The sequence below is a fragment of the Sardina pilchardus genome, chromosome 14, assembly GCF_963854185.1.
Source record: "Sardina pilchardus chromosome 14, fSarPil1.1, whole genome shotgun sequence".
NCBI classification, from domain to species: Eukaryota; Metazoa; Chordata; class Actinopteri; order Clupeiformes; family Clupeidae; genus Sardina; species Sardina pilchardus.
This window is the reverse complement of record NC_085007.1, coordinates 31,307,412-31,326,600: the sequence shown is the minus strand read 5'-3', so window position 1 is coordinate 31,326,600 and position 19,189 is coordinate 31,307,412. Positions and strand designations below refer to the sequence as shown.

The window sequence follows — 19,189 nt, the reverse complement described above, 5'->3', positions numbered from 1 at the left end:
TATTTCAGGTTAGTTTGCAACAATACAAGTTTAACCAAAGTCTTTAGCTGCTGCCAATCTAGCGAACATCCCAAGACGTTCCCATTCACTTTCCATTTACTGTGCTAACTGGTTAAAATTGTAATTGATGTATGGTCATAGCTGGGAACGGCATGCAACATTTAATTCACACCGCTGCAACTCCTTCTGCAACAGTCTCGTTACAGTGGAAATTGGACGTTTTTGATGTGCGACGGCTACCGTAGATCTGGTTGCAATATAATCTCTAACACTAGATGAGAGAAATTCTCACACAAGGTACCTTTAACAGTTTTGCCACCTCTGCCAGCACCTACATATTTGTGCCGTAAAGGATAAATGCCACCCTCCTTCTCAAACACTAAAGCTGAAAGAAATTACTGATTATTTGTATTTTCTGCATTTTATTGTATTATTTTTTATTGCATTATATGATGGGGGGGGGGGGGGGCATGCCATCTTTAGGAGTCTGTAGAAGTCATATCAATGCCACACAAATTCTGCAACAATAGCTTACATTCCTTAGCATCCAAAATGCACCCTAGGTAGTTTCTTAGACTGGAGATCCTCAGGTTTAAAACTAAAGTCATGCCATTACCAGAAAAGGGTGTATGGTATGGTTTAAATTCATTTTCGGAACAAGTTTGTATTTAAACATACACATTTTTGGAGTAATGGGGTCTACCTGTCCCATATCTAAAATACATTTCTTGTTCCATATTTTCCTCAAACCCTTATGATAAAATAATCCTAAAAGCGTTTTGTGCGTCAATCGCCCCTCCTCTGATGAGAGGAGGGTTATGACGCTCTTACTGTGGTGTCGGAAAAGGGAAGGCGAGTTAGGCTATACCGAGAGTTGAAATTCATTATCATGGAAAAAAAGACAGATGCGCACATAACTCCTCACGAAAGCACATGAATCCATGACCATCATCTTGTTCGTCTAAACTGGTCAACAGAATGGATTAATCGGGCATTGAATCCAGCCACACAAGTTGATTCGCTCTGTCATCTTAAAACGTGAGTTCTCCATAGATATTTTCAATGTTTTAAGAACCTACGTCGCCTATAACCTAATTAGCGTTTCGGTAGCGAGCGTGTTCAGCAAATTAACGGTATATTTCACTGTGTAGGCTATTTACACTTTAAAGAAGAGAAAACACCATTTATAAATGAACAGGTACAGATTTTTAGCTCTAACAGTTTAAATTAATCTAATTTGGTAACAGTTGCAAAAGTACTATATCCTACATTTATTACAGTTGCTTTGTTGTCGTGAGAACTGTTAGTGTAAGCTAAAAGAAAACATTTTTTATCATAGACATTCCTCAACTAACTGTAGGCTGTGTATTAGGCTATTAATATTATCATCATCATCATCATCATTATTATTATTATTAGCCTATTATTATTATTATTATTATTATTATTATTGTTATTATTATTAGGCCTATTACAGTTCTCGATTCTAAGGAAAGGCTATTTCAAGTCAATAGTCCAGTTTAGTACACCCATACATAAGTGCTCCTGAAGTATGTTATGGGTGGAGTGAAGTGTGCGCTAATTGTTCCGTTGTTTTTGTTTCAAATCTATTGTCATTATCAGACTGCACGAAAGCACTTCAGCGAGGTGTATTGTAATGGACTTTACTTTTACTTTGCAAGTTAGGCTACTTTGGATAAAACTTGTGTCCCTTCTTCTTTGAAGGTGGAGCTGGATGTGTAGTTTTGGACAAAACCTATTCCAAAGGTGATGACCAACACGGCGCAACTTCCAAACTTTCCTGACTACAGCCAGGTTTTACACGATTTCTTCCTCTCGTCGAGGAGCTACACTCAGCCCGGAGTGTTTGAGCGCCGCCACACTGCCCTCTGCCGACTCATTCCAGAAAGATGAACCATCAGATATGCACACATTACAACTACACGGGTAAACTGGATAACCGCAAGGAAAAGTTAAATGGGCAAACTGATCCAAAAACGATCGCCTTTCTTATTTTCTGTTGCGTAATTGTCTTTGAAAATGTTGTTGTTCTGGTGGCAATATGGAAAAATCATAAATTCCACAACCGAATGTATTTCTTCATCGGGAACCTAGCCTTGTGTGACCTTTTGGCGAGTGGAACGTACATAGTAAACTTGTTAATGTCTGGGGAGAAAACGTTTTACCTCTCACCAGTACTGTGGTTCTTGCGGGAAGGGAGCATGTTTGTGGCGCTGGCCGCTTCCATTTTCAGCCTTCTAGCAATTGCAATTGAGAGACACCTAACAATGATAAAGATGAGACCATATGATGCCAAGAAAAACTACAGAGTTGTCTTACTTATAGGCACTTGCTGGCTGATTGCTGTTTTACTGGGAGCTTTACCCATCCTCGGTTGGAACTGTCTTGGTAACCTTCCCGACTGTTCTACTATCCTGCCTCTCTACTCAAAGACGTATGTGGCCTTTTGCATCACTATCTTCATGGTCCTGTTGCTTGCGATGTCAGTGCTGTATGTTCGCATCTACACACTGGTCAAGTCTAGCAGTCGTAAAGTTACAAAGCATAGCAACTCGGAGAGATCAATTGCACTTCTGCGTACCGTTATCATCGTGGTCGGGGTCTTCATCGTCTGCTGGACTCCTATCTTTATTCTATTGCTGATAGACGTGGCGTGTGAGCATCGCCGTTGTTCCGTGCTGCTCAAGGCCGACTGGTTCATCGCCGTGGCTGTGCTCAACTCTGCCATGAACCCCGTGATATACACCCTAGCGAGCAGAGAAATGCGCCGCGCGTTTTTCTGTCTAATGTGCGGCTGTCTCACCAAATGCAATTCTTCCACCACCAAACCTGTATTGGAGCCCAGCCGGAGCAAGTCCAGCAGCAGCCACAGGCCAAATGACCAGGACAAGCTGGAGGTCACGGAGCGACAGGGCCCTACGTCCAAGAAGCAGCTTCCGTTGGAAAGGGCTGCTGAGTGGCTAGCGAGTTGAGATCATTATACCTCATTATCTAGCTTGGAGAATGTCACAAACATTGCACATGCGTTTTAAGACTGCATCTAGTCTTAGTTATCAGGTAATGCCACGACTGAGGGTCTTGCACAAAATGACTGTTGTCTGTGTTATTTTTTGCATTTGACAAGAGCCTTTGACTCCTAGATAGTAGATATAACTATCGGTATACAAATGTATGGTTATAGCCCAATGTAGCATGGGCCTCTTCCACTATTTAAGCATGCGTAATATAGGCCTATATCCCTATGTCTATTGGATAGAATTCATTTCAACCATTCAATCAAAATGTATACTAATTCTGGCTCTCAAATCATGGCTCTATTGTAGTTGTTAGTCTTGATGTTGTGACACCATGTGTGAAGGGCAATGCGAGAGTGATGACAGCAAACCAAAGTTCACATTCACAGTTTTATTGCCAACAGTCATACAGAAAGATGATAACTCATACAACTGAAAATTAAACATGTAAACATTGTTTGGACTTAACTTTCTCTTTGTTTGTGTTTGTTTGTCTGTCCAAACTTCCTGTGATCCACTGGACTGCAGTACGGGAAAATTGAAATTGAAACAAAGGAGAGAAACTTCATTGTATCTCCAGCAGCAATTCTAAGTTAATCATGGCCACTTCACAAAACCTAGCACTTTCCCTTGTAGTGGGTTTGGCTATTGCACTTTGACGAAGAAATCCCATTGGTACAAATTAAAGGCACATTTTCCTAAATATAAACCTTGTAATATTTGTTCAGCCAGTTTGCTTACAATACCAACAGTAATAGTTCAATTATTTGCAAGGGCAACTCCTTAAGTTTGCATGTAATAAAATGAATCCAAATGAAATAATGTAATTTAAACGTTTTCACCGGGTAACATAAAATACTAAATGTGTTCGGAACTGGAAATGAAAAGGGAAAATGACCTTGACCTCATCTCCACAAGGGCGCTCACTTTTGAGCAGAACACTCCAGTCTTAATAAATAACCTACTTTGTATGTCCATTAACATACTAACTATACACAAGAATATAGAATAGTTTTTGTTGTGATTTCCCTCCTCATGTGGGCCCCCTTTTAGCTGACAAGTTTGCCCAAGAGTGTTATCTGCCATTTATACGCCAAAGTTCGATTGAAATAACTATAGCAGAAAAGTTTGACTCCATTTAGGATAGTATAGTCTGTGGCTTACATACAGTAGGTATTTTAGCAAATAAACTAGGCCTACATCTGGATGAAGACGGACCAACTGCAGGCTCATCAGCTAAATATGATCCATCCCATCAGTTTAAAACAGCACAATTGATTGTTTTGGTTTCTATTATGACCTGCAGTCATCAGTGAAGACCTGGTTGTAACAGTAACTGAAGTTCAAATTGTGTTATTCTTCAAAGTGCTTCTAACATTTCAAGAAAATGACGCCTGCTTAACATGTGACCTTTCAGCAAGCCAACAGAGAATATTCTCAATTAAATTCCATCAACTGAAAAATGAAGCAAACTGTTGTAATCAGACTCTTTAAGATACTTTTTTTACTGTATGTGTGTATGCACTTGCATCTGTGTGAGTTTAATTTTCAATCACATTTGAATGCAATAAACCATGTCTCTGTGCACTGTGTCTCTTGTCATTTCTGTCATACATATCTGCTACAGTATTACAGTATAAAATAACTGTGCATCAGCAAGCTGCAATAGTCTCTGTTGATCCCTACATCCGTAACCCTTTAATGGCAAAGTTTGTATCATAAATAGAGTTAGATAGTATTTGCAGACTGTAGTTAATCACGTATAACTGTATAAGCACACTGCCATCTTATTATAAGGGACTACACATTCAGTGTCCTCAAGAAACATTCTTGTATGACTGACAGGTGAACTATAAAAATGCCAGACTGCTGATGCAGATGAGCAGTTATCTGGGTGATCAGAAGTGTGACATCAAGGTGCTGTCGTTTCATTTCCACACAATTGATTTTTGTTTGTTTGAAGTAAGGCTGCATGTTGTGAAAACCAAGACACTTTTCATTAAGCCCAATGGCACGGTGATTGCGCAAGACCACACTAGTGACTCACCTTTTCACTGTTCACACAGACAATCTAAGTGTTGATTGTGCTATTGTTAATAATATTTTGAATCTGAAATAAATAACAATAGAAATAGCAGTAATAATAATAGTAATAATAATGTGTTTCTTGTTTTAAGCCCACAATCAAGCCATGAAAGCTATAACTGATATAAATATCCATGTTATAAATTAAGCCCTGAACTAATTGTACTACACATCCTTTACATTTTAAAGAAGGAACCAAATTCATAAATATTCTGAAAAGCATTAAATATTTGACATTGTGAGCATACACGAGCACCTCTCCAGGGGTTCAAGGTCTACCAACAATGACCACAAGAACAGTTAAAGTTTTCAAGTCATGCGAGTGCAGTGACATGTGCACTTCAATAGAAAAATGTCAGTTCTCTTAAAGCTGTGTGTGTGTGGTTGTGTGTATGTGTGTACGTGTGTGTGTGTGAGAGAGAGAGAGAAAGAATCTTCATCGTATGTGTGTGCCTGTGCAGAGCAAGTGAGCATGTGCCTGACACTGTGTAACTACTGTAAAGCAAACACGTTCACATCTTTTCCATAAAAGCAGAATCAACAGTGATTTGATACGCTACCAAATGAGTTTGTCACATTAGCTGCAATTAAGGACAAATCCTAAAATAGTTAAATACAAACAGTATTTTTTTTGTTTTCATTTTTCTGCTCTACCTCATACCAACAATGGTGTAAATCTTGTTGTGCTTGATAGACAAAACTAAAACTTTTTTAGGTTATTCTAAAATACGTTTTTTTTAATCCCTCCTTGAGGTCAATTTGCGCTTAAGTATTAACAGTTGTCCCTTTTTGCTTTAAAACACCAAATCAACAAGTATGTCCAAATGCACCTATGTCTTCTCAAAAAATATATAATTTCAATCACAACAAAATAATAACAGTTCTATAAATCATGTCATTTTTTATCAACAAATCCTCTTTAAATCGTCCAGGATTGCCAGCCAGATGCCCCATGACCATTTCACTGACCAAGTCACGGTCATCAAACAGTAGTTAATCTCTGACAATAGGAGATTCTCCATTCTCATCTTCAAGTTTCAAGTTTGGGTGAAGTGACCCGCAAGTTTTTTGTCTGTTTGTTTGTTTTTGTTTTGTTTTTTAAGGGTGGGGTGTCACTATTTCCTAATCACAGGCTGTTTCAGACACAGTTCACTTCCAGCAGAAACAATGGGCAGATTGTTGTCACGGTGATGGCCAATCAGGTGGCTGATGCTCTCAAATATGTGATCTTTTGTTCGTACCTTTGAAGAGAAATTGTTTTGTTTTATTTACAAATTACTCATTTCATCGAGGATTTCCAGACAACTGAAAACTCATCATGCATACTGCATACAAACAATATGACTGCATGTCCCCCCCCCCCCCCCCCCCCCCCCACACACACACACACACACACACTGAGATCCTCACCGTGCCCTCCGGGTCCACTAGTAGCAGGTGTTTGGCAACTCCATTGTGCATCCCTGTGAGGACATAGGAGCCTGGATTAGTGGTGCTCTTCCGCACCAGGAAATCCCCATCCTCCTTCAGCAGCTTTTCTGCATCTTTGCGGCTCATCTCATGGTGGTACCAGGGCTGGCCCTCCAGCTCCTCCTGGGCCCGGAAGGCCACTGCGCGCACCAACAAGGGGCTTGAGTTGTCCACGGAGGCTGCCTTGTGCAGCCCTGGTGCCTGGGATTGTGTAAGGATGGCATCCTCAAATGGCTCTGCAGGATAAAGAGCACAGGTAGCATTTTATAATACAATGCTTTATCTCGCGTGTCTGTAAGAACTACACATTTACAGTTCCCACTAAGACAGTGGAAATGATGATGTGAAAGGGTTGGCAGGGCTGGCACTGGCACTGTGCAGGAACTACTATGCATGACAGTAGGCCTGTTTCCATTACAGGGACTGGAACGTTTGTGAGTTCCTTTAGACTAACTGCCCCGTAACACAATGTTCTGGGAACTTCTATGAGACGTTAACTAGGCATGAGTGGAGGACGACAAGCACATTTATTTACACCCAGCAAGCATTACAGTTAAATTAATTACAGTTTAGGCTATTAGCTTGTTGAGTTGAGGTAGCCTACACTGAATAAACAAATATCTGCTAAAAATAGGCTTTAACAAACATTTATCAAGTTATTACAAATGAAACCTACATAATGCAGCATCTAATTTGGAACAGCTATTCAAAGGTATGGTGTTGATTTCAGTTCACTCCAAGTGAAGGAAATAGGCTTAGCTGTTGCAAAAAATGTTGACGTTAAAACCAGCATGCCTCCAAGGTGGATAGACTCATTTAGGTTGTAAGAATATTGAGGTTGCTGTAACTGCACTTAAGCAATATGATAAAAAATGATTTAGCAAAGCTATATCAATGTGGAAAGAGTACTTGTTGCAGCTACTATGTACTATGTACTAATCAGCGTCACGATGGTGCAGCAAAAGGCTGCATATGGGTAGGGGTATGGCCATTCCTTTACCTGCCCCCTTTATGATAGTGGGCCACATGCTTGTCATGGAAACTCTAGTACCGGTATCTAGAGTTAGTATCTAGTATCAGTACCTTCAGTGTTACTGTCCACAGTGACAAAACTAAGAGGAAGCATTGGACATTTTTAAGAACTGGAATGGGAGGAACATGTTGTATCATCTCTAATAAGAAACATGTAACTTAACGAAAGAATATCAGCCTGGATGAGGGACCAGACTTGCATTATGTGGCTGCTGTGAGGGGCTCTGAAAACTTACTCATATCGAACATGTCCTTCCGGGGACTGTCTTTGTTGACCACTCCGCCTCCACTCTCAGGTGAAGGCTCCGATTCCCCCTGAAGCGCAGCTAGAACCTGGGCATCTATGTGCTGCGTGTTGACGTAGGTAGGGGCCTCCCCTGTTTTTGGTACTGAACTTTTCCCTTCTGGCATACTATATATGTCACTTGAGCCTGCAGCAGACAGAGGATAAGGTGTGTGAGCCAGTGGCAACAGAAAAGCCCATTCTTTAAGTACTGTGATGAAAGGGAAAGGAATTGGACCTTGCTGGATGAGCATGGGTCTGCCCTGGTAGTACGTCTGGTCTACTGGACCCTGGAATGGAGGAAACAGCACAGCACCTAAGCTTTTACTGTATGTGTGTGCTTAGTGCTTAGTTCAGTATTGCATATGGCTGACTCTTAGGGCTTTTTCAACACATAACAAGCCGTAACAATCTGATCTCACAATGCATGAATCAAACTCACTCACAGTGCAGTCCAGAGGTAATTACCAGTGCTCTGATGGTTCTCACTTTAAATGGCTTTGAAAAGAGCCTGTGATAAATGCTTATGTAGACTTCTTGAAAGAGGAAATCAGTGATGTTAGGAGATATCTCACTGCACTATGGGTGTATATGGACAATTCACTAGTCAAAATTGCTTGGAGATACTAAAGTGCTGAATCTCTCTTTTAAGGTCTCAGTAATGAGGAGTAAACCCACCGGTCCTCCCTCAGCGCCAGCGGCTGACTGGCTGTTGAGTCTGGCGTCGATGAAGCCGCCTGGGGGAGGCATCTTCCCCGGGATGTTGTTATAGTATGGATGATCGTGACCGTCCTCGTCCTCCTCGGTCCATGGGGACTCCTCCATACTCAACACCCTGTCAAGAAGATGAGCAGAATTGGAAAGGAGCAAGTTAGTGAGAGCATGGCAAGGGTGTGTGTGAGTGATTGAGGGAGAGAATAGGAAGTAGTGAGTACCCTGCAGCATCTTTTCTTAGACCCAGCGCACAGTTTTAAATCACTTCAGGATTATAATCTTTCTCTCTCTTGGAATATGAAGTAAACCTCCCATAATGCATACTGTACATGAAAAACAGATGTCTATTCCAGTGGATGACTCCTATGCAGAGGTGGAAAAGTCCAGGTTCAGAAAGTATAAGTCCTACCAGAGAATGTCTAATAGGGGGAGAACGACCACTCGCTAAATACTTCCGCATGGTGCTGCAACTAGAGGGTGATCGCGAGCAAGTGGAGAATGAATGGAGGTGAATGGAGTTTCTCCTAGAATCCACTTTTCTCTGGATATAATTTTTTGTGTAGAAATCGTAATATTGTATGTGAAAGGGGGGTCAAAGAAAATACACATGGCTGAGTATTAGATTGACTAATTGTTCTAAAAAGCCTTTCAAACGTGTCAATGACGTCATTCATTAGCAGGATGCTAGTGTGTTATGGGCAACAACGACCAAGCCTGTGAGAAACCAAAGGGCCATAAGTAATTGTTCATTCAACTTTCGACCTATAACCCATATTGAGCTTCAGAAACTAAAATCCAATCTTCAATTTTTTTAATGACAATCAGGTGAAACAGACCAATGTAGCTGTCTAGCCCCATAGACCCCCATTGTTTGATCACTTGCTCGCGATCGCCCCTAGTGGAACTACAACTGGAACTGCAAGTACAATGGAGTTGATAGCGAGTGGACCGGCTCTCCATAAATGGGCTCTGGTCCTACTACATATCTGTGCCAACCATTAATTTAAACCAGCTGATTCTAATTAGCACAACTCTTCAGTTGGAGCAGCTAATCAGTGAGATCACCTGTGTTAAGTGCACAGGTAACCAATACATGGTGGAATCTTTACTTTCTGAAGCTGGACTCTTCCACCTCTGCTCCTATGTGGGTTATAAGCTGGTGAAACTGGAGACTTTACCTGTCGTGCAATGACGACAGCTTGCTGGAGGGGCACTGCAGGTACAGCTGGAAGCGCAGGTCAAAGGCTTGCCCAATGGTGCTGATGACATCCTGAGCCAGGCCGTCAGAACATTCCAGAATGTGGCATGCTATATAAAAAAATAGATCATTGGGGGAGCGATGGATTAAACAGCTTGTCACACCTCAAATATGCTCCCATTGTATTTCACACTCTACAGGCCTGAGGGGCAAATGGCTAAATTGTTGGCTTCATCAGAACTGTTTCTGATGTTTTTTATTTGCTGAATATAATCATCAATATAAATACAATTATTACATTGCAACTTACCCCTGCGGTTAACTGGATCTTTTGCTACATATGCAACATAATCAGTTGTATCCTGCAATAGAAAAAAAAAAAAAAACAGGTCACAAATCACAATTCACAGTCCAAGAGCAATATCTATGCTTAAAAATGAGAAAAGCATCTTGCAGTAAATCTGCACTCATGGCATGTTTATATCAGTAATAATGAGAATTTCTTTAGTATCTTACTGGATCTCCGCCAGATGCAAAGGAAATGGACTGCATATGATGATTAGCAATGATCTGAAATCATAAGACACATATCACATTGGTATTACTCTTCAAGATCTTCAGGATCTTCAAGAAATCAAACCTCAAATTAATCTAGTCAAGACATTTTACAACACACCTGTTTTGAATCTGGTGTCATCAGGTTCAGGCTGCTGGTAGAGATGTTTAAGTTGATACTCATCCCAGCAAACTGCAGGTTACTTTTACCCAGGATGCTGGACAAAGCTTTGGAAGGAGGCTGAAAAGATAAATGGGCATCTCAAACACTGTAAAGACATGGCAAAAACAGCAACAGCAATAACAACGACGACAACAATGACAACAACTACAAAAGCACTCCGAGTGCGCAGACCTCCGCCTATACTGTTCTTCCTAGGTCATACATTTTAACCTAAACTATTCAGATCACCACTACATGGCCATACCATGCCATTACACCGCGAAACGAAAAACATAAATCCCGACGATGATACGGATCCCTCCCAAAAGTTCATCGAAATCCATCCATTACTTTAGTTTAGTGATGATAACATAACCTCCTTGGCGGAGGTAATAACAACAATAACAACAATAACAACTACAACAACAACAAAACTACTATTACTACTACAATAACAACAACAACAATAATAACAATAATAATAATAATAATAATACTGTACAGAAAATTAAAATTATGACATTTAGTTTGTACCAATGTGAAAACTTACATACAGAACTGAACATGACCAAAAAGGCTTGTGCACTTGCTCTAGACACAATAGTGCCCTCTAGCAACAAAATATAGTATCTGAAACATGTATACTTGCACACGCACACACACACACACACACACACACACACACACACACACACACACACACACACACACACACACACACACACACACACACACACACACACACACACACACACACACACACACACACACACACACACACACACACACACACACACACACACACACACAGGCAGGATCAGGGATTGGTGCTCTGCCTCCTGATTAGCGGAGCTCTGCACTACATGAGTCACCAGGCACGCAGTGCGCGCTGTGGGCTGTGTGCACGCCTACGCATGCTGTACCACGCCATCCACCCCCCTCCCCACACACATACACACGCACACACAGACACACACACACACACACATATATACACACACACACACACCTCCTCTCTGCACACAGTCTCTTGCTGCAGCCTTCTTCCCTCTCTCTCTTCCCACAGTTTTTCTCCAGCTCATCTCACATCTCTCCACAGTTTGTGCTCCCATATTGTTTCTGTAGCATCCTCCTCCCCTATAAGCTCATTAGCTCATTCACACAAGCCCTCACTTCCTGGCTCTGTTCTTCTCTCCCATTGCATTCGCTCATCCCTCCTTAGCATTAAGCATGGCATACCTTTCTCTTACGGAGCCCTCCTTTGGCACCTGGAACAGCTTCACACACCAGGCTGATGGCCTCCCTGGTGTTGAGGAGAGGATGTGTGTTGATGTGTTAGGGGGAGGGGGATTGACAGGAGCAAAGCGAGAAGGACAAACAGAAGAAGTGGGCAAAACTGATAAATAAACATGGTGCTTTGTGTGATAGCGCCATGCTGTTTCATTCACAAAGGCTTTAAAAATGAACACTGCAATCAATAATGTGCCTCATAAAGCCATGTATCACCACTTTACAACATATTAAATACAAAACACAACATCATCATCAGGAGGCCAGATACACAACATGGATGCAAATTGAGAAAACAAGCCTAAGCTGTCCAAATGTGCAAGTGGAACATATGTAGTAGAGGTGTGCTATTAACAGGGCCTGTTGGCAGTCCCATGCCCCTGTCGTCAGGGGAGAGTAGCACTGAATGGCTCTGTGCCACTGCTTGCTGCTGACTCCAGGAAGTCAAGCAGAAAAGTGGACATGACACACCACAGCCATCACATCTGACATTGCCCTGTGCCTCAGACATTATCAGCCCACATAGCTTTTGCACTCAATAGCCAAAGCAACCTTCTCTGAAGCACAACACAAAACATGCTATGCTGGATCCCCTACATAGCAGACAGTCTCTCACCTTGTTATTTGTGATCTCGTGTTGAAATCCAAGGATCTCATGGACCGTAAGACTTCTATGCAACCTAAATACTGAAAAAGGAGGACAAGGGTCAACTTTGCAATGGCTAAGGGAATATAAAAGCTTTTGAATTTCTAGGTAAAGGTGCTTTGCAATCTTTAATATTTAAAACATTAAAAGACCGATAAATAACCATCCAGTGCAAAGAGAAATAACCATTTTGATATAAAGTCAAACTGAAGTGTTTCCCTGATAAGTTAGCATGCTAATTAGTTAGCAGCGGACCATATCACTCTCATCATACCACTTTGAACATCAAGTGTGGAATCAAATACAAATCAATGGAGGGGTGCTGTCACGTTATGGTGCACTCAAGACAGCTTGAATTCTAAACATAGCCTGCAAATATCCCAGTAGGCCTATAAAAACATTTGCATCATGGGCCACAAACTACGCCAGACAAAAAGTCTGATTTTTTAGTTCTGTTTAACTTTTTAGTTAGTCGCATTCGTTCCTGTATATTTGACAATGTCAGTGTTGACGAGTCATTCGTAACTCATAATAATATTTTCATAAATAACTCATAATAACTTGCTTGCTTAATAGGCTTGTTTAAAAGTATACACACACACACACACACATAATCTATTGTAATGGGATACAAAAATGACTGCATCTTGAACCTTTGTGTTGAAAAATGTTGCATATGTTGGAGTAAGTGATGGGAGGAAGCAGAGGGAGTCTGTTGATTAACTCCAGTTCAAATGCATTTTTCTCACATTCAGTACCCTTTGTCCAAAACACGGCCAAAGCTAAACTGAAAACAGAACAAAGTAAGTTGATTGAGTTGTCTGTGTGTTTCACCTGAGATTTACAACACCCAACTCTAAGCACACTTCCTCTATTAATCTGGTTGCATCTTGATCCCATGTGGTGAAATATCCACCCACATACAGCATCACCTCTGACTAATATCACTGGCAGAGAACATTTTGTTCTGGGAAAAATCAAGCTCAGGAATCTCACTCTCAGATCCTTTTCATGGACATCATGTCATCGTAAATGCGTGTGCACAGCTTTGCAGCGGAAGTAGCATTTAATGTCATTGATCTTATTGTTTTCCTCTCTATCAATACAGACTTTAGCACATCATGGCTGGTTGCTGGGAATACAAGTGGTTGAAGATTTAGCATTTTATCTTTTATCCCTGGATTTTACACAAGAATTGCGTGTACTTGAGGCAATGTAAGACCAAACGTACTTCCATCTTTAGGTATAGGCTACAAATAGGCACTTCAGCAAAAGTATTACAGTGTTGTTCAATAATAGCAGAGGGATCTACACTGTAGTTACCTGATTTTCACTAAGAGGGGATGCATACATTGGGAGATCATTGAAAGAACAGCTCCTCAAATTATTTTTTTGCTTTCCATCTCTCAATTTCCACAGAAATCCAAAGGTCAGAAAAAATAATTTATCAGCATTATATAATGCAAACAACATGGATTTATCCGTTTGAATGCATGTATAAAATGTACCTTTAGAATCATATTTACAAGCAACAAAAATCTTTTCATGGTATATGGTTATGTGAATATATGCACCCACTTTTAGTACTTTTGTGGGTCAGGTCAGCAAACCCTGAGAAAAATGTAAAAAAGAAATAAATAAAGAAAAACTTGGTTGGTGTTTGTAAGGGGATTGCCTTTCCAGTTATTAGATCATTTATTTATCTTAATTGTTGCTTTAATCTGGCCGCAAAATGTGATTAGCCCAAGTGCAAACAGGTTGTGTATAGCTTCTTTTTATGTTCAATGGTCAAGTTTTGTACTTTAGGAGTCCATGTTGACCTGTCACTTCCTGGTTTTCTGTTGAGTTGGTCCTACACACCTGTTATCACATCTGTTATTTGCTGTCCTCATACAGAGGCGAGGCTGAGTTTCTCTCTTTGCCAGCCTGGGTTACTCCATTGGAGAGTATCTATTAAGTATTATGTGCCATGCTATGCTTCTTGTTACTAGAATGTCTGGTCAAGTTCTTGGTAAGTATAAGTTTTAGTTCATGTATTTTCCAAACTTTGCTCCAGTTTGTTCTTTCTTGATTTCGACTCCTGTTTTGGCTTTCCACGGCCATGGCAACAGGTTGTTTTCACATCTTTGTAGACATTAATTAAATTTGCTAGACTTTTTGTGTTAATGTATATTCCAGTGCTGACAATGCTACACATGTCTGCTTTGCTACATTTCCACTAGAGCAGCTTAATGCAGTGTTTTTATCGGCCCTTCACATGACTATAAACAGCATCACAATTAAGAGGAAGCGCATGGCGAAACGCGTTGCTCAGAAATAAATCTTAAAAGTGTAGTCCAATGGTGTGCGGTGATCCTTTTTTCCTTTTTAAGCATCACAATTATATTTACAATGGTACCAAAACTAGTTCCTTAATAAGCATATACCACAAGTGTTAACACAGCCTTACTGTCAGGGGACAGGTTTGCTTGTGCACCAATAAGCTGGTTACCGAGGCCTGCATAATGTAAACAATGATGTGGTTTGGAAATGATTTGCCTTCATCACCTTTATCTGGTGCTCATTCAACTGCACAGCTAAAAAACATTATCTGGTATTGTGTCCTTAAGATGTCTCAACAGAGTCTGATGTCCATGGGTTTTAGTGTACATAATTACAGAGGCCTCTACCAACAACCATCTTTATTTTTAGCTTTCTTTCTAATGTGTCTACCTCCTGTCCCATGTCAAATGCTACAAGTTTGAGCCTGTCTCTCAAAATGCAAGTTAAATATGGTTTGGATTTTTAAAGCCATTTCATTTTGTGAATAGTATATCACAAATTGCATCTCATTTCAGAATCATTTCTCATTTCAAGTATCAGGCCTTCTGCCAGGGCCAACATATGATTTTTTGCTTCCATCGCACGTGAGCAGAATTGCCAACTTTCAAGCAAGACATATTTTTTGTCAATGAGATGCAGTAAAGACAATGTACTTTGTCATCCTAGTGTGAGACAGAACACAAAAGTGTGGCTTGGCAACCAACCCTGAGGAGACTAAGTAGAATAATGGATGGAGCAAAAAAATACCTATTTGATCAAACTTTATGCACTCATTTCTGCCTTCAATGATATTGCATATGCACATGGATGGCAAACAATACGTAGTTTATTCTTAAATTTAACTATTCAACTGTAACCTGTTCTACAAAAGCAAAATGACTACGTTTCCAGCCAGCTTAACAGGTCAACTACATATAGATAGATGCGATTTTAGCCAGCCAATTACCTTCGCTTTACCTCTAACCTCCACTCAAGCTCACCTGACCTTTCTGAATCACCTGAGCTTGATGACTCATCCTCTGTTTCCTCAGAGAAGGCGATAGCTGTTTTCTGTGGCCTGCTGTGGTCTTGGCCTGCATTTCACCTTCCTACATTTGTGACCCACGCTTGAAATGGCCACAGTTTCTCAGGTGTCTATATATAATCTATCATATTATAATAACTTTATTACATTTTAGGCATTTTCACTGCAATTTGATGTATGAGCATCAGTGTTTTCAAGAATAACTTAATATGCCATGGAAAATGTAATTCTATACCATAGCTGTAATTGCATTCTATATAAAGCTCCTGTCCTATGTTTCTTTAGGGTGAGCATAGCATCCTGTGACTAGAAATCCATTAATTTAGTATTAAAGTCTCACTGAGGCTTTAACCCACAACTTGATAACTATCTTCATTAACCTAAAAATCAGGACTTGTCTTGCAGCTGCTGTTGTCCCAGCCCAGCACATTTTAACCCACCAATCTGTCCGCGGTGCTTCTGGTGATGACAGAGAATGTGTTCTCATTTAAAATGGACTGTATACCATGAAAGGGATTATGAGTTGCAATGGAATTTATTTAATCAGAAGTTATATGAAGTCATAGAAAACTGCATAAAATCATATAAGCTCTTGCTGAAGCAAAGGATGTTATGACTCATCTTGTTACTGTGTCTGGTAAGTCTGATTTATGGTCTCCATTTTGCATTGCATTGCACTATGAACTCAAAGCTCCAGACGAAAGCTATGAGCTGCTAAAGTAAGTCACTTTCCATGTAATGCACACTACCACTCACTAACTTTGTCCTCAGCCTAGATAGAGTCCAATAGTTCCAGCCACAATTAATGAAGAGAATACTAGCTGCTCTAAGCCACTGTGGGCCAGCTCTATAATAGGAAGAAGTAGCCTATAAAAGGCCTACAACAAACATCATCAGTAGACACCAGATTACCTTAAAGCAGCTTCATGGATGTAAGCTGTTGTTGCTTTTTTTTTACAGGTACATGCAGGTAAGTGGGTTACATAAATTGTCCAATTCTGAGGAATGTGTCCATTGTATAGGCTAGTCACAGTGCACATTGATGTCCATTATACATTTTATTTTGAAAACACAGAAGCACCCATAAAGCTAACCGTGGGCAAATGACCACTTCTAAAGTAGAACACTCTATAGGGATTTAGTAACTGCAGACCTTGTGTGCTCATGTGTTGAGAAAATGTGTGTCAGAGGAAACACTGTCAATGTCAATCATTGTCCCTTTAGCCTAATGGTGCATGCTGGGTATGGCCGAGCACATGAGGCTAATTAAAAGTGCTGTGAGCAACATTGCATGTCAAATTCACTGCTACAACAGTGGACACATGGGGTGGGGAGGAAAGGGTAAAACAAAGGTTGATTTACAAAATAAGAAGATCAAATAGTACCATAATATGCATGGAATAGAGTGAGGATTTTCAGCCGGGGGAGACATTGTGTAAAATGAGTGATGGAAAAACAGATGGACAGAGGGTGGAAACCCATAAATGGAGCAGAATTAGCAGAGAGAAACAGGAATTGACCCCACAGCTATATCGACTGAGCATGTCAAAGCTACTCTTTTCCGGTCCCTGAACAGCAGTGGTGTGATGGTGATGCTGACAGACTCCCTCACATAGTTACAACTATAATGAAGGTAAACGATGTTGAATTCATGTTCATTAATGCCAGGTTTTACCTTAACAGTAAATATCTTTCAGTGTCAAAGAGTGAGGCATTGTGATGACAATGACTTGTGTAACAAGATTAAAAAAACATATCACAGTCCTTATTCTTCCTCTAACTGTTCATAAACCAACCTCTTTATGTTATGCCCCTCACCCAATTCTACCCAAATATAATTCAAGAAATCAATCAACTAAGTATGTTGTAGAGACACACATCATGTTGTCATCAAATTCTTTTTGCACAATTGTGTTTAGTGCAGGAAATAATTGTTTTGGCATGATCAGCACTAACTAGCCACGTAACAACAAACATGTCTTCTGTACATGTACCTTCACTTCACTTCACTTCATTTTCTCCTTTGTTAAAAATGGTCTTTGCTAACAAGGATGCTGCTCGCAGCCAGAGCTAGCAGAGACAGCTGAGCACTGTGCACCGTACATACCTAACAACCATTTCCCTGCATTCATAATGCACACAGGTACTAGGGCTGAGGGGCTTAAAAAAGAACTGTGAGAGCTCCGTGACTACCATGTAGCACAAATATAACAATAAAAGGATCCTCATTCCCCATGAATAACAGGGCATACTGTAACTAGTAGGGACATCATTCATTGACAAGAAAGCTATGTGGCATATACCACCCAGAAGGGCTTTTGTTTTGCCTTCAAAGATGTTTTCCTCCGCTTCTGCTTTTGCCTCTGTCTCCATGATGACCTTCTCTATCGTCTGAATTATTAAATGGCTGTTTTCTGCTCTTGTCCCTCACATCATCTTTGCATGCTACCTTTTCCAATACAAGGGTAAAATAGGACTAAATCAGCGCACATCCTCAACCTTCCATCATTTTTTTCCACCTCAGAAAACGAACTAGATACGGGGGAGGGAGAGGGAGAGAGAACGAAGTAGAAAGGGGGATAATAGAAGAGAAAAATAGACTTACCTTTACAATATACGTCACACCGGGTCCAGATATCTTCTCACTGGTGTGAAGCCATCCTTTGGGGGGCTTGTTCACCAGACCCCCAGCACTGGGGTTCCAGTCCTCCCCACCCTGCTGCATGTCCTCCATCCTCCCCTTTTTGCCTGCACTCATAGTGGCTGTGTCCTGCTGGGAGCACGGTGCTCCAGTGGAGGCTGAGCCACAGGAGCCTGTGCCTGTGGCAGCTGATGGAGCCAAGGGGCCTGGGTTACCTGAGCCTCCTCCTCCTCCTCCTCCTCCTCCTCCTTGGAGTTTGGACACGGCCAGGTCTTTGACAGCAGAGGGCAAGCTCTTGATGCCTAGGAGGCCACTAGAGTTGGCAAATTTCAAGTTGGACACCTTGTTGATAAGGGTGCAAAGGGTGGTGCCACCATCTTCTGGGTCGGTGGGGAGCCCCTCAGCTGGTGGGGTATAAGGAGGCTCGCCAGAGGAAGCCGGAGTGGCCGAGAGCTTGGCGTTCATGGAGAGGCCTTGGAGAAGCTCATCGACAGACGTCACAGACTCATTCCTGAAGCGGTTGTATTTGGTACGGTGAAGCATGCCCTTCTATCTGCCTGCCTACAGTTGCACTGGCAGATGCAATGCCCAGCTAATTATTCCCTCATTTAACATAGCAAATGATGTACAAAGATGACAATATTACAAGGTTATATATAATACCTTAATATCCCCCCTGCCCATTTGTTTTGATGGCTGTGGTGGCTTTGCTGTTGTTCAAGCTGTTGTTA

General features: G+C 41.0%; 2 protein-coding genes across 2 annotated transcripts; one reads left to right on the top strand and one right to left on the bottom strand.

The window, feature by feature from the left end:
* Positions 1-1,007: 1,007 nt before the first annotated feature.
* LOC134100900 (sphingosine 1-phosphate receptor 3) lies at positions 1,008-3,473 on the top strand. Its single transcript, XM_062554386.1, has 2 exons — positions 1,008-1,038; positions 1,726-3,473. The coding sequence occupies exon 2, from the start codon at positions 1,911-1,913 to the stop codon at positions 2,991-2,993; it is 1,083 nt and encodes a 360-aa protein (XP_062410370.1). The 5' UTR covers positions 1,008-1,038; positions 1,726-1,910; the 3' UTR covers positions 2,994-3,473.
* A 2,068-nt stretch (positions 3,474-5,541) lies between these two features.
* shc3 (SHC (Src homology 2 domain containing) transforming protein 3) lies at positions 5,542-19,001 on the bottom strand. The gene is made up of 12 exons (XM_062554388.1): positions 18,423-19,001; positions 12,442-12,512; positions 11,775-11,838; positions 10,494-10,613; positions 10,334-10,387; positions 10,128-10,179; positions 9,798-9,927; positions 8,584-8,740; positions 8,144-8,195; positions 7,859-8,053; positions 6,531-6,826; positions 5,542-6,361 (listed from the first exon to the last, which is right to left on the bottom strand). Exons 1-12 carry the CDS (start codon positions 18,999-19,001, stop codon positions 6,236-6,238), a joined length of 1,896 nt encoding a protein of 631 aa, XP_062410372.1. The 3' UTR covers positions 5,542-6,235.
* Positions 19,002-19,189: the final 188 nt, after the last annotated feature.

Coding starts and splice junctions, on each gene's coding strand:
- LOC134100900 (XM_062554386.1), top strand. CDS start 1,911: ATGAACCATCAGATATGCACACATTACAACTACACGGGTAAACTGGAT.
- shc3 (XM_062554388.1), bottom strand. CDS start 19,001: ATGCTTCACCGTACCAAATACAACCGCTTCAGGAATGAGTCTGTGACG. Junction 12,513..18,422: donor GTGTGACGTATATTGTAAAG/GTAAGTCTATTT, acceptor CTCCTTTTTCAG/TATTTAGGTTGCATAGAAGT. Junction 8,741..9,797: donor CTGTCGTCATTGCACGACAG/GTAAAGTCTCCA, acceptor TCTTCTTGACAG/GGTGTTGAGTATGGAGGAGT.